Consider the following 16,167-nt stretch of genomic DNA (forward strand, 5'->3'; position numbering starts at 1 on the left):
GCCTTGTGAAGACGTCGCATTGAGCTGCATTGGGAAGTCTGATTGGACAGCAAAGTCTGGGCAGGTTTAGAATAAGAAGGCTTGAAAAGGCTGCAGACAAGATCTTGTCTGTTGCTGTACTCTGTACAGAGCCCCAAACTGTCTCTGGAAGCAACATCCGCACAAAAACTGTCAGGAGCTTTAAGAAATCTGTGTCCATCCTGAGCAGCTGTTCAAACTAAACATTAACAGGAACAATGCCATATGTTGCCCTGTACAGCACTCCACCACTGGACTATGGAGCTCTGGGAAGGCGCTCGCTGGAGTGCTGAATCAGGGGTCATTATGGTGGATTCCAGGGCCTACTAGCATATGCAGTGCTTACTGTAAATGTTTGAAAGGAAAAATTTGTTTGGGCTAGACAGTGCAGTTCATGTGAAGGGCCATCTTAATGCTACAGGATATAAGAACATTTTAGACTACTTGTGCTTCCAACATTGGAGAAGCCACTCCTGTTCCAGCATGACTGTGCCCAAAGCCAGGTCCTTGAAGGTATATTTTAATGTGCAGGAAGTCTAGTGGCTTTCAGAGCCCTGCCCTTAACCCAATGAAATCATATGGGATAAATTACAATGACATTTGTAAATAACCCCCCATCCAACATCCGTACCTGACCTCACAAATCCCCCATAATCTACAATCCAACTTTGTGTGAGAAACTGCCTCATGGCTGTATTGAGGATTCAACTCTATAGTAATGCCCCGTGATTTGGGTTTTGTATGTCCAACAAGTGCTTATATGTGTGATGGGCAGCTATCCATGAACAAACAGTCATTTATTCACAACTGAATGCAAACACAACAGAAGAATGGTGGATTGGCGCTTAAAACCAAAGAATAAGCAACTACCTCCAGTGTCCAAAATCACTAAATGGCACTCAGATATAAAGTGAAAGAAAAAGATATAAGGGGGGTGCAAAGGAAATATACAAAAATACTGTATACTTAATATAATGAGTGGAACACCTCCTGATCTTCCTATAATAAAAACACATACATAGTATAATACTGTTATGTAAGGAACGTTGATCAATCAAAGGTATTGGGTCACTCACAATATGCAGAGCCACATGAAGCTGGCTCGGACTTCAATGGCAGGTGAATAATTAGCTTATTCCGGCTTTCAGATTCCAAGACCGGATAGCTTCTTTCCAGCCCTTCAATGATTTCCAGGATATCCAATTTGTAAAGAGCAAAAATAAACTTTACTGGATAAAATGCAGGAAACAGAAATAAGCTTAAAATAACATGAGAAATAAAAAGTCCGCAGCACTATCGCGTTTCGACCTCCAGGTCTTTGTCAAAGTGTGTGGTAAATGCTGATCTTCTCTCTTTTAAATAGTGCTTCTATTCTTGAATTTGGCGCCGTTTTGGCGAAAGCGCCAGTATTGCCAACATTCAGAGATTTTACAAGGAGAGGATCGAGAACCCGGAAGTGACGTCAGAATCGGGTGACCGGACGGAGAGTCACATGGTGCGGAAGTGAAAACGGACGGCGCCAAATTCAAGAATAGAAGCACTATTTAAAAGAGAGATCAGCATTTACCACACACTTTGACAAAGACCTGGAGGTCGAAACGCGATAGTGCTGTGGACTTTTTATTTCTCATGTTATTTTAAGCTTATTTCTGTTTCCTGCATTTTATCCAGTAAAGTTTATTTTTGCTCTTTACAAATTGGATATCCTGGAAATCATTGAAGGGCTGGAAAGAAGCTATCCGGTCTTGGAATCTGAAAGCCGGAATAAGCAAATTTTTCACCTGCCATTGAAGTCAGAGCCAGCTTTATGTGGCTCTGCATATTGTGAGTGACCCAATACCTTTGATTGATCAACGTTCCTTACATAACAGTATTATACTATGTATGTGTTTTTATTATAGGAAGATCAGGAGGTGTTCCACTCATTATATTAAGTATACAGTATTTTTGTATATTTCCTTTGCACCCCCCTTATATCTTTTTCTTTCAATTTATTCACAACTGGTGCAACTAAATTATAACAAAATAGATTCACTTATTGGCTTGCTTTGTTAAAATCCTTTATTTCTAGTAGGCATGTGCACAGGGAAAATTTTCGGTTCGGCATTCCGCAATTCTTCGGTTCGACACTTTGGGACTTCTCTTGCAGCCGCTTAGTAGATAACTCCCACGGTATTAGGGAGCTATCTACCAAAAGGCTGAAAGACCTAAATTGGTCTTTCAGCCAAATTTACTAATACTAAGGTTCCCCCTTATTAGTATTTAAGCCCCCACCCACTGCTCAGGTGTGGGGGCCAGGGGGGAGGACATTAGGTCCCCTTTATTAGTATTAAGGGCCATCGCTCAGGGGGAGGACATTAGGTCCCCTCATTCTTATTTAGGGCCCCCACCCACAGTTCAGGGGGGAGGACATTGGGCCCCCACCTGCCATTTGGGGGGGGCGCAATAGGTCCCCCCTTCACGTTAGAAGCCCCCGCTTGGGGGGGCGCATTTTTTTTTTTAAGTGTTTAATAGACATGCCCCTACTCACGGTATAGCAAGTAGGGGCATAATTTACTAATACTTAGTAATCTTTACTTAGTATTAGTAAATTTGGCTGAAAGACCAATTTAGGTCTTTTAGTAGATAGCTCCCTAATACCGTGGAAATTAGGGAGTTATCTACTTATTCATTCCTGTCATTACATTGACTGGCCAAGTAACTTACATTTTTTTATGAATGTATGTTACTTGATTGTTGCAAATGCTTACAGCTGAATCCTGGCTATGTTTGTATACTTTTTATTTAAAATTGTATACAGTGTAACATTCTTCTTCTTTCACTGGGTATGTATATTAGTACTTGGGCAATACTGTGCTTCGGCTCTTTGGAAATTCATCTATTCGGACATTTGGAAGTACCCGAATTGCCCTACATTCAGACCAAAACGAATTGCACATCTCTACTATCTAGGATTTTTTATTTTATTTTTTTGTACACATTATATGGTAAATATTGCAAGGATTGAATTCTAGTTTTAAAGCAAAAACTTTGCAAAATTTGGAGTATTGAGACTGCAGCTTTAATAAGTCACAGAATCCAAAACCTCTAAACATGTATATAAGTATTGAAATTAGACTGCTCACCCTAGTAGATATTTAATGAATAAAATTTTTAAAGGGATTCTATAGTATAAGGAATACAAAGTTGTCATAGTTCGCTCTGCACCCACGTCAAAACAGAGAGGGGGAGTCTAATGCACATGCCATTTCCTCTAGGTCATTATTTTTTTTTTTTTTTTCTGTTCACCCATGGTGAGGTGCAGGCATCTGAATATAGTGCATTTACAGCAGGAGGAGCTTATGTAGAATGTGCCCCCCCCATTCATTTGATTCTATGCATTTTCAAGTGCTTTAACAAAACTGACTCGTAACCCTGTGGTGGGCCAGACATTTTATTGGGTCGCCACTGGCTGGATCAGTATTATCAGTGGTTTTCATTTTGTTTAGAAGAATGTACATTACTGTAACATGAAGGTTAATTGTGGTTAAATGTTACTCTCTGCACAGTGAAACCATATTCCGATGAGTGCACTTTAGGTGCGAAATGTACAGGAGATCAGTGTTCACACTCACACTGCTAATCTCCAGCACAGAAAGTGGGTTTCGAGAAGGTCAGATAGAGGTATTGATCAATTTCTGAGAAAGTTGAATCAAATACCTGTCACTCTATAGACAAACAAACCATTCCATCATGGCTGCTGAACATCGATTAGTTTGCCTGTCCCTTGACAGGATTTGATTGGTTCAGTGCACCTCGTATACCATAGGACAATGAAGGTTTCTGGAGTTTATTATTGCTGTCATTGTTTGTTCACTCATTGCGATAGACATGCATTCAGTCACCTGTAACAGACCGGAAGCTGCCAGTGACTGAGCCCCAGATTATCTCAAGGCTACAGCTGCTCACAGTATGATTTGTGTTTATAAGGAATAGATTCCTCCAGCTATATATAGTACAGTGGAGTCAATGAAACCAGGACATAGCGGCTTTTGTGAATACATTTTATTAGAAGACACTGTGCAGTAAACACAAACACACCAGACATGTCCCGTGATTAAAGCTGATCTGTCGCATTTAAACTAGTTTGGAATAGAGCAGATTAAGTCATTTAAGGTTCTGATATGGTTCTGCATTGGATATTTCATTTCCTGATACCACAGCATGGGCATTTTATCCTTATTTACGCACATTACCCTAATTTCCACATACGTCCGGCAAGCCTGATATAGATTTAACTTACCGACATAAATTTTCCTAAACAAATATATATATTTACAGGGTTATTCAGTAAATGGGAATTCCAAGTGGTCGAACAGGAAACATAGCTGACTTAGAGAATGTTTATATTTCAGCTATTACAACCTTAACCCCTTAAGGACACATGACGGATATATTCCGTCATGATTCCATTTATTTCAAAAGTTGTGTCCTTAAGGGGTTAAATTTGTAATTAACGCTGAATAACCTTTCACACTGTTGCAGTGCAGATAGACGCTCACTTTATACAGTTCTGCTTCCTATTAATGTATGGATGTCGGGTATGTTGCCAGGTCCACGATTTTTTGGAATACACAACACTTGATACTGAAAGTCCTACTGCACTGTAGGTAGCAATCACATGCTGCATGATTCCTATGATTAACTTACTGGTAGCATTTGTCCAGGAAAACGTGGTGGGGGGGCCTAGGAACCCCATCTGGAGTAATTACCCGACAAGTCACACAGAATAAGTGCGACAGATCATCTTTAAATTCAACACCAAACAAAAACTTAGCTCCCCTGCAATCCCACTGTGAAGAAACCTCCCCTGAACTATGTGAAAGTGAAAGAACGTCTGTTACAGCCGCGTAGAAGGTAATATTGCAATAGCCCTGTGAAACCTTCCGTTTGGGACAAAGCATTGAGCAGTAGTTATACAAATATAGATATATAGTATATTCACACAGTTATTCCATGATTGGCACCAAGCAGCAAACTTTAGCCCAGAATAGAGAGGCCAAGGAATCCTCAAACTCCTATTTTTAACAGTCTAAATTAAAGGCATTAGTCACTCATCACATCTCAATGTAAAAAAAAAAAAAAAATCAATTCATTAATTGAAAACCATATTACAAATTTCAGACCAAAGCAGGTAATTGGCAAAAACACACAGTTTAAAGATTAAACCCTTAAGGCAGGCGTGTTCACTAAACCAGAAATTATTAGGAATTCACCAAGAATTGAAAAGGTTTGTTTTATATTTAGATCATTTTGAATTCCAGACAGCTCCTGGTTAAGTGGATCACCCCAAACGGTGTGCAAACTGCAGGAGGCTAGAGGGGAAGTGCTTAAACCACCTGCATTTTGTGTAAAATAAATTGGGACTAATGTGTATTGGCACTCTCAAACTTCCCTGTCTTTAAGGCACATAAATATCCAGTGAGGCACAAATAAGACATATCCTGGGTCTCCACCAATGTGTAAAAACATAGTATCCCTCTCCCCGACCATCAGCTCCAGCATAACGGGGTTGGCACGGAGAGAAAGTGCACACACATGATTTCGGTGACGAAGACATCTCCTGCAATCAACGCACAGAGATATCTGGTGGCCACAGAGGTCCAGGCTGGACGGCTGGTGTGAAGCTCATACAGAGATTGGCAGTCTATGTTCAAGCTTTTCCTGCGGGATCCCCTTACTCAGTACAGCGGGGGTTTGTAACCGTCCCCTGCATCTGGGTTATTGGTAAATGGTGGATGTTGATAGTTGTCGGTTACTGCGTCCGGATAGCTGGAATATGGAGGAGTCGTGTCCTGGGATGGGTCCACGTAGTTTGGATTGAAATCAGCTACTCCCATCCTGTACCTCTTATAAGCAAGTAATGCGAGGGGAACCTGAAACAGGATGAGTTTCAATGAGCGTTTTTTTTAAGCTCCTTCGGGACAGACAACACGCCAGGACAATCATGGGACGTATCCTCCCCCTCCCACCACATGTTCCCTTTTAAACCACGCACTCAAAAAAATAACCCTTTCAACTTACCCAGGAGAGGATGGAGAAGAAGCTAAAAGCAATGGCAGCCCGGGCATTGCTTTGTCCAGTGACCAGTGGTTTAGGAAGTTCTATGCTCCACTGATGGGCCAGAAAGCAAAATCCCACAAACCAAAGGAAGCTCCACAGTGCTGTAAAAAGCCAAGAATACAGGTCACGTGACTGAGAACAACACAGCCAGCCCACATTCTGCTCACACCTGTAAAATAACCTTTTAAACCCAGTTCCACTATTAACGCGGTAACGTTTGTCCTTGTGGGCGATAAACGGCTATCTGCAGCTACTGCCTCTAACTCTGTCCTTCTCCCTTTAATGGTATGCGGGGAGAGAGAGAAACAGATCATCTCCCAGCACATCAGTAATAAAGCTGAATTAACAGTGGGAGCTGCAAACAGCAGTACCTACCCAGGAATGTTACTCCGTTTAACCTCAGACAGGGCAAGAAATGAGGGGGGTTACACTGCACAGTCCTGATTGAAGCCTCGGACTCAGAGTGATCAGGAGCAGCCATCCAGACTTTATGTTAAACTTTTTGTTACCGGTTTTGACCCATGGCTCAACAAATCTCAGGCAACCATGGTGACTAGTAATTTTGTCCTGGCGCCTGGATGTTTGTCGGTCCTTAGGCCCAGCCGGCTGAGGGAGAATGGAGGCAGGCAGCGAGGGAACGTTGATGTCTGGGCTTTTCCAGCACTGCACCCTTGCACATCCTGCCGGGAACCGGGTTATGACATCACTCCAGCCCCATAAAACGGTGCGAGAGGGAGCAGAGCAAGAAGAGATTAAAGAAGATTACGGCTGGACCCCAGGGAAAGGATTATTGTAAAGCTCCCTCGAGAACAATGCGCACTCTGTAGACCCTTGTGGTAACTCAGTCAGCTCGGAGAGATGCTATCTCTGCCACTAAAACCAATGATGTCACAGCAGGCAAGAGGAGCGGAGGTAAGAAGCCAGTCTCACCACTGGATTAAAGAGAAACAATAAGTTATTAAATACACAGTGAGGGCCCTAATCTAAAATTAAAAAAGGAACACGGACATCTAAATATCAATATATCTAAGTAAACGCGTTTAACACTGAAACATCACTCACCTGAAAAGCCAAAGTCAGACTGCACTATGTACTTGCGATGGGAACTGTTGCTCAGGTTTGGAAAGTAGACATCCAGAGACAGGAAGATCCCACATGCAAAGAATGCAATGACTCCAATACCAATCCCATATCTGCACGCATCAGCATTGCCACCAAAGATACAGAAAACCTGGCCATGCTGGTCACTCGGATACCCATCAGTCAGAATGCAAGCAAAGACGATGATAGCAAAAACCTGCAGAAACAGAGAGAGACATGGTCAACATATTGATATGGTATATTTCCAGAGTAAAGACCCCCAACCACAAACGAATGGTTGACTCAGCACGGCAACGTATCTCAAACCAAGTGTGGGCGCAAAAGAACTACAACGTCCACAATGCTTTGCCAGCTTTAAGGGATGGAATACAGTCTGCAAAGAAATCATGTAGTATACTTCAAACCGCCTGTCACTACTAGAATGCAGCAAGGAGAGAGGTACTGGGCTCCGCAATACAAAATCTAAATTACATGTGAATATACAGCGTTGGCAGAAAGATAATTAAACATAGGATGAGATTGTTAAATGAAGAATTCCTGCTGCGTTTTACCGACATCCAGGAGAGAGTAACCAAACACAGTTCTGGATCATTGAGCGAAATGCAGCGGTAAAATGAGGGTGAACCTTGCCCCTCCAGATGTTTAAGAACTATACTTTCCCATAATGCACACTGGTGCCAAATATTGGCACGCATAAACTTCCCTGTCTTTAAGGCACATAAATATCCAGTGAGGCCCAAATAAAAGCATATCCTGGATCTTCACCAATGTGTAAAAACATGGTATCCCCCTCCCCGACCATCAGATCCAACGTAACAGGGTTGGCACGGACAGAAGTGTCCTTCCCTATAAGTGCACACACATATTCTCACATTAGTGTGAACGTGAGCAGAACGCCAGCCAGCAGGACGCACACAGCTTACAATTCACACAAATAACCAGGCAGCACGTTTTCATGTGAAATAGGTCTGCTTGCACCGTTTAGTATGAGGAGAACGACAGTCAGCAGTCCCCAGTCACATGCCAAGTAATTTTGGCAAACTGCACAATGGGAGCACCAAGACCTGGCAATGTGATCCCAGTCACACCCCCATAAAATAAAGTCTTTTCACCACCCCTGAGGGGTACTCGTGAATTTTTTTTTTTTTTTTTAAACACACACAATCCAATTGTTCCCTGCGAGAGGGCAATGTTTTCTTGTATCGCGGTTAGAAACTTTTGCTAACCTAGACATGGTGGACAGCCAGTTGGGCTCTCTGTGCGGAGGGCCATGGATTTGGTGTCAGATCTATCCCCACAAGAAGTAGTTTCAGCCATACTACAATTCCGATCAGATTCAACACAGCAAGACAAACATTGCAAAGCAGAATACGGGGACTTTCAACTAAAAACCGCAACTTGTCGGTGGTTTGCTGAGATCAGCTGACTGCCCCAAACCATGAGTGAATGCATGCCCTCCCCCCCTGCTGAACATGACCCCAGACGTGTTAAATAAGCTGGTGTCAGTTAACGCTCAGATCACGTGACCATATTATAATATGCAAGGCCCATATGATGTTTATACATGGCTGTTAAATACCTTAAAGGGAAACTTACCACCAAAAACAGTACATTTGATGGTGGTTTTGGTCCAAAGACCCTTTCCTTGCAGACTGACAAAAAAAAATAATACAATGTTCACATAAGAGCTATACAGGCGACTTTGTTCCGACCAGATTATTCTGTCGTTGGTTGTTCAAAAGGTTAAAAACTTTATTATTTAAAAAGAACCTTGGGGTGCAAGTGGTACAGTTTCTTTAAGCAGACTTTAAAATTGGATTAACTTATACAGACGACACAAAAAGGTTACTAAGCACTAAAACCACGTCTGCGTGTGGCTATGATGCAATGTTTCACCACAGAGATATTTTAATTTAATTCCTGGGATTTACTCCACGTCCAGCGCCTGTCGTCAGCCAACATGGCTTCCAGGCCGCCTGTCGTCAGCCAACATGGCTTCCAGGCCGCCTGTCGTCAGCCAACATGGCTTCCAGGCCGGCTAAGCTGTGAGCGCACAGATAGCGGCCCCTTACGTGAGTGCACTGATGGATTTGTGTGAAAGGATCTCACTGTGAAGCAATCTGCTGTGTGATATCCAGGAAATCCTACACTGGCCACAGATCACCTGACTGCAAGCAGACAGCTTATTATTGTTTCCCATGTACAGAGCAGGAAGGAATGGAATGACAGACAGGCTCTGTATCACATGCTGCTGGGACTGAGAGCCAGCAGTGCAAGTAAACAGTAATTCACACAGCCCATTTAAACCATTTAAAGTCACAGCCCATTTAAACCATTTAAAGTCACAGCCCATTTAAACCATTTAAAGTCACAGCTCAGCCCATTTAAACCATTTAAAGTCACAGCTCAGCCCATTTAAACCATTTAAAGTCACAGCCCATCCCAGATAAACCAGTTAAAGTCACAGCCCAGCAGTTAAAGTCACAGCCCAGCAGTTAAAGTCACAGCCCAGCAGTTAAAGTCACAGCCCAGCAGTTAAAGTCACAGCCCAGCAGTTAAAGTCACAGCCCAGCAGTTAAAGTCACAGCCCAGCAGTTAAAGTCACAGCCCAGCAGTTAAAAGTTAGCCAATTAAAGTCACAGTCCAGGCCCTGTAGCAGCTGGATACTAATAACACGTCACCTTTCTCTCCAAATAGTAACTGGGACTGGATAGAGTGACCCCAGGCCTGACAGAGTGAGGCATGCCAGTCAGTGGGGGCAAACTAATATCCAGCTAGCAACGAATAGGTTAATGGGGGCACATTAATACCCACCCAGCAGTGAATGGGTTAATGTTTTTTTGTGTGTGTGTGTGTTTTTTTTAATTAAAATTCACTCAGCAGTGAATAGGTTAATAGGGGGGGGTGTAATTAATACCCACCCAGCAGTGAATGGGTTAATGGGGGGGGGGGGGGGGGGGGGTTATGTCACTATACAGGGATGCTGCCCAATAGTTAGATACCCAGAGATGTTAAAACTACAGCTTCCATGATGCCTTGTCATTCTAGCTGCAAAGCATCGTGGGAGTTGTAGTTTTAAACCAACTGGGATCTAACTAATAGGCAGCCCTGGTCTAAATTATTATTATCCCATGGGACTGCATCCATCCCCCCCCATTAACCCATTCACTGCTGGGTGGGTATTAATTACCCCCCCCCCCCATATTAACCTATTCACTGCTGAGTGAATTTTAATTTAAAAAAACCACAAGGACTCTGACTCCCACTATTCCCCCCCCCACCCGGACTCTGACTCCCACTATCCCTCCCCCCAGACTCTGACTCCCACTATCCCTCCCCCCAGACTCTGACTCCCACTATCCCTCCCCCCAGACTCTGACTCCCACTATCCATCCCCCCTGACTCTGACTCCCACTATCCCTCCCCCCAGACTCTGACTCCCACTATCCCTCCCCCCGGACTCTGACTCCCACTATCCCTCCCCCCGGACTCTGACTCCCACTATCCCTCCCCCCAGACTCTGACTCCCACTATCCCTCCCCCCAGACTCTGACTCCCACTATCCCTCCCCCCAGACTCTGACTCCCACTATCCCTCCCCCCGGACTCTGACTCCCACTATCCCTCCCCCCGGACTCTGACTCCCACTATCCCCGGTTACTCACCGCGCTGGCCACCCTTAGTACCGTCTCCGGCCGTCTGAGGAAGGACTCGAGGTTGAAGCTGCCCCCGGCCTTGGCCGCACCGTACGCCCCGCTCTCCATCCCGCTCACTAAACACTTCCGGCTTCACGGCAAGGGCGGCGCCTAGCATTGACTGACGTCACCGGGACACGCCCACCGCCCGGGGCCAGAGCTGACAGGGGGCGGGGCTTACTCACTCATGGAGGAGGAGACTGGCTGTTATTATTATTATTATATATATTATTATTGTATTATTATTTATATTATTATTGTATTATTATTTATATTATTATTGTATTATTATAATTATTATTATTATTATTATTATTATTATTACATTATTATTGTATTATTATATATATTATTATTGTATTATTATTTATATTATTATTGTATTATTATTTACATCATATATTATTATTGTATTATTTACATTATATATTATTATTGTATTATTATTTACATTGTTATTATTATTGTATTATTTACATTATATATTATTATTGTATTATTTACATTATATATTATTATTGTATTTTTTTTGTATTTTTTTGTAATTATTATTTATTTAGTTTTTATTGTTTTTTGCTATGCATGCACAAAGGACATGCAATCTCTCAGAGCCCCAGCGGTGTTTGCGAGCATATTTCAATATAGAACATTACAGTAATTCAAATAGTCAATTACAATGCAGCCCCGTACAGACATTCAAGTAGGCATTACATTTAGGTGGCGTCCGACAGCGTAAATATAGCCATGGCCAATATGATTCAGCCAATATGATAAGCTAGCTTTACAACTTGGTCTTACTGTCAGATGATGAACAATAGTGTATTCGTTCTATGTACAACATTATGAATCTCTGTGAATCCCAGTGTGTAGCCCCTTCCACTCCTCTTCGAGAGGGGTATATCTTTGCTAATATCTCATGTCGCCTGTCTTCTAGGTATGTACCCCTAATCAGTTGGGCGGTCCGTCCTGCGTCCTAAGTGTTGGGGATGTTAATTACTGATTATATGTTCAGTGTATACGGGGTTACAATAGGTGAGTCTTTGTGATTCCATCTAATATTGAGAAGTCGCCAACAGGAATGTCGGTGGCAGAGTATTAGGTCACGGGCTACGTCTCGTCATCAGAGCGCGTTGGCCTTACGCAGTAACCATGCTGCCGACAGTCGCTTCCATTGATATCTGTTCAACCAGTAATTGACTTAAATAATAATAATAATAATAATAAAACTACATCAACGGATTTACATTAACTAGATTTCTGAACTATTTGGTTCTGAGCTCTATGGTGTTAGTACTTCATTTTATAGCAAGACATGAGGCTCATATTATGCATTAACTTTCTTTACTTAACAATAAAGTTTAGTGAATAAAAGACAAAAAAACTGAGTAACTGAAATGGTACACTCGGTAGCCAATCAGCATCGGGCATAGTCTATATAGTGAATGATCCCCAATATCCGTCCTGTTATCCTGTAATTATCATATATATTCACTTATGCTACTGTTTTCCATATGAATACTTTCTGGTTTGGTTAAATATATTAGTATATATATTTATTCCTTTATGTTGTATGTTTTCTGAAGTGATTTTATCAATTTTTTTCATAATATTTGGTTTAATATATATATTTGGTTCATACACACTGGCATTTGCGCCTTTTCATCCGAAGTGAGTTCGCGGTACGTCCGCGTTCAGTAGTTTTCATACGAATTGTTACTTTTCACTTATTTCAAATGACTCGCGTTCAGCAGTTTTCTCGCGAAACTCAGCCATTCAATTTTTTTGTTTATTAGTTCATTATACTCGCGTTCGCTGGTTTTTGTCTACGAACGTGTGCGAATCGCTGCCTGCGTGATTTCAGTTAGTCCCTCATAGATTGATGGCATTATTGTGGGCGGGAATTCCAGTTAGTTGGTTCTCAGCTAACTTTCCCGTCCCCTTTACCTCAGCGCAGCATTTCTCCACAACTTTGTTGCTCTTTGTTGGTAATTATTATAAGTTTGAAATTATTTGACTTTTCTGTCAGGGTTTTCCCTAATCTTTTGCAACATTATTTTGCTATTTACTAATAATAATTACAAATTACAATTTGCTGAAATATTGAACGATGAATTCTAAAGAAATTAGACAAACTCTTTCTCAGCCACCAAACCCTGGTGCTACTCATGACTGTGAAATCGTCACTGAGGATTCTTTACAATAATTCTTTACAAAATATTGCAGACTTATCCGTTCACAAATCAATTTCATCTGCAATTTATATTGCGATGTCTTCCATGCAAGAAACAATTGCAAAGTCTGTGGCTCAGGCCATAAGCAATTCAAACCCTAGTGATAAGACTCACTTAATTAATACTCCTTCAGACCAGTTCTGGTCACCGGTGGAGTCACAACGGAATTCAGCTCAGGGATTAAGGAGGTCTGGGAAGGCCACCCAGAAACGCAACCATTGCTTTGATGGTCCTTTAGAATCCCCTGGCTGTTCTAAATCACATAAAGTGGGGAAGGACCACTACCGAGTGTTCCAGTTCAGTTACTCTGTTTTTTTGTCTTTTATTCACTATACTTTATTGAAAAAATGTCTTTGCTGTTGGAGTTAAGTAAAGAAAGTTAATGCATAATTCGAGCCTCCTGTCTTTAATAAAATCTATATTTTCTGACGTCAAGACAAGGAAAATCCCAAATTGTAGGGGTCAGGTTTTGCTTCCATTTGATTGGGATCAGTAAATTAGCCGCTGTTAATAGGCACGATATGAGCTTGAGTTGTGGTTTGGGGATGTTAGATGGTAATAAGGATAAACAGAGCCTCTGGTGTGAGTGAGAGCGACAGACCAGTGATCGATTTTATCAAGGTTAGTATTTTTTTCCGATAGTCTTGGATTATAGGGCATGACCACCATATGTGGGCCGAAGTGGCTGGGGATGAGCACATCTCCAACTCTGCATGTTAGGATATATATTGTGTATTTTGTCTGCTGTGTAGTGCACCTGGTAATTGTTTTATAATCGCTTTCCTGTGTTGTGTGACTGGTGGTAGTAGTGTGTGCCCTATTCAGTATTTTTATCCAGTCTGAGTTGGATATGCTAGTTTGGAGATCTGTTGCCCACATTTGTGTGAATGGCGGGAGTGTATTGTTATTATCCTTTTGGTTTAGGGGGGTTATCCCGTTTTGTCACAGCGGCGGGATAGGGAGCTGAAGGAGAGGAAATAGGCTCCCCATGAGGAACGTTATGGAAAATGGAAAATTGTGGTCATTGGTGGTTGGTAGGTTTCGAGTCCTGTCGGTGGCTCAGAACCTGGTGGGGTAGGGGTATCCGGGTATTCCCCTGCCGTGGTTAATTTATGTTTGGCACTTTAAGTTATGTTCATGTTGGGAAAATGTTATATATATATATATATATATATATATATATGTGTGTGTGTTATTTATATTGGGGTCATTGCCTTTTATATTAACAGAAGGATACGGATGTGAAGGTGGAGTACGGGGGGCAATGACCCATGTTAAGTTGTTATTATTATTATATTAAGATTGTTTAATAAAAGCTGTGGACAATTTGACCCATATACCATAGTGTCAGTGTTTTATTGGGATAGGTATGTGGGGTGGTTGTCCAAGGTTCCGACTGCCCATATGGCAACATGTAGAAAGGTGTTTACCTTTGACCTCACAGGTTTGGCACATTGTCTCAAACTTAGAAAGCTCACAGGTGGGCCTGAGCAGAGTTTTATCCGCCCTTATGAAATGAGTCAGGTGGGATTATTAAAAGGCATCCATCACCGTCAGCTGGGACCCTGGCAATAGTCCTGTAATTGGGTGAATGGACCCATTGAATACCAGGTCTTGTTTCGCTTGAGTGTTGGATTGTAGGAACTTGGCCTGGCAACCTGGGGGAAACAGGGGGCTGTTTGTCAGCGGATATAGTGGGGATGGTATCATTGTATTATTTATATTATTATATATGTTATATATAATTATAGTATTGTATTATTATACTATATTATTATTCACATTATATTATTATTATTGTGTTATTTATATTATTATATATGTTATATATTATTATAGTATTGTTTATATTATATTATTATTGTATTATTATACTATATTATTATTTACCTTATATTATTATTATTATTATTATTATTATATTATTATATTATTATTTACATTATATTATTATTATATTATATACTATTATTATTATTGTATTACTTATATGTTATATTATTTATATTATATTATTATTATTATTGCATAATTTATATTACTGTATATGTCATTTTATATTATATAGTATCACACCTAACATTTCACATTAAATCAATGCATCTCAATGGGGAAAAATGCAGAGTGTGGAGACGCTGAATGCCACTACTAAACACACTGTGCCACACTGGACTAGCAAGCACCTCTAGTGGCCCTGAGTTACTGTTAGTAGAAGCGTTACTAGGCAACAAAGTAAACACTGCCTTTTCTCTGAAAGGTCAGTGTTTACATTAAAAAAACCTGCAGGGACTGACTATGGATACCACAACCACTACATTAATCTGTATGCGATACATTAAGCTGCAGTGGTTCTGGTGCCTATAGTGTCCCTTTAACCCCTTAAGGACACATGACATGTGTGACATGTCATGATTCCCTTTTATTCCAGAAGTTTGGTCCTTAAGGGGTTAAAGTATTTTTGCTGTGGAGCTCTGTTATACAGAATTCAGACACGCTAACAATGTGGAAAATAGGGACAGAGGGATTAAAGCCCAAAATAGGGACTGTACCTCCTAAATAGGGACTCTAGGGAGCTATGCAATTATAGTTTGATACCTCAATGCCTCATGGTCCTGTATGTAAGGTGTGGCATGTTCTGGTGCCAGTCAGACTGGCTCCTTCACAGGTGGAAACTAGACCAAAAATGTTCAAACACGGTGACTTGTTAATTTCTGTTACACACACGGCAGCCTTTAAGTGGGAAGCGTACCGCTGTGTCGTATAACAAAGGTTTTATAACCATAACTAGACGTATTGATAACACTGCTAAATGAAGCAGAATTGGTGCGTTAAGGGGTAAGGTAACAACGTCACAATGCATTGTGTGAGAACCTGAGTTTGGTACTTATACAAAGTAATTGATTATGTATGTAAGTGCTATCAACGTGTCAGGAACCAGGAGATAAAACAACATAAAATATAGACCAAGTAACATCAGGGGATAGCAGCATGGCTCCCATACCAACATAGTAAAAGAACACA

At 41.4% G+C, this 16,167-nt stretch overlaps 1 protein-coding gene across 1 annotated transcript; it reads right to left on the minus strand.

Moving 5' to 3' along the window:
• Positions 1–4,044: 4,044 nt before the first annotated feature.
• On the minus strand, positions 4,045–11,032 carry SYNGR2 (synaptogyrin 2). The gene is made up of 4 exons (XM_063456352.1): positions 10,886–11,032; positions 7,183–7,417; positions 6,082–6,221; positions 4,045–5,933 (listed from the first exon to the last, which is right to left on the minus strand). The coding sequence occupies exons 1-4, from the start codon at positions 10,982–10,984 to the stop codon at positions 5,739–5,741; spliced, it is 669 nt and encodes a 222-aa protein (XP_063312422.1). The 5' UTR covers positions 10,985–11,032; the 3' UTR covers positions 4,045–5,738.
• Positions 11,033–16,167: the final 5,135 nt, after the last annotated feature.

Source organism: Pelobates fuscus, chromosome 5, assembly GCF_036172605.1.
Source record: "Pelobates fuscus isolate aPelFus1 chromosome 5, aPelFus1.pri, whole genome shotgun sequence".
Classification (NCBI taxonomy): domain Eukaryota; kingdom Metazoa; phylum Chordata; class Amphibia; order Anura; family Pelobatidae; genus Pelobates; species Pelobates fuscus.

Bases quoted from the DNA above. Each gene is read 5' to 3' on its own strand.
- SYNGR2 (XM_063456352.1), bottom strand. From the start codon at position 10,984: ATGGAGAGCGGGGCGTACGGTGCGGCCAAGGCCGGGGGCAGCTTCAAC. The intron at 7,418-10,885 runs GTGAGTAACCGG...CTGTTTCTGCAG, and splicing joins TACTAAGGGTGGCCAGCGCG to GTTTTTGCTATCATCGTCTT. The intron at 6,222-7,182 runs GTGAGTGATGTT...GGCTTTTTACAG, and splicing joins GTCTGACTTTGGCTTTTCAG to CACTGTGGAGCTTCCTTTGG.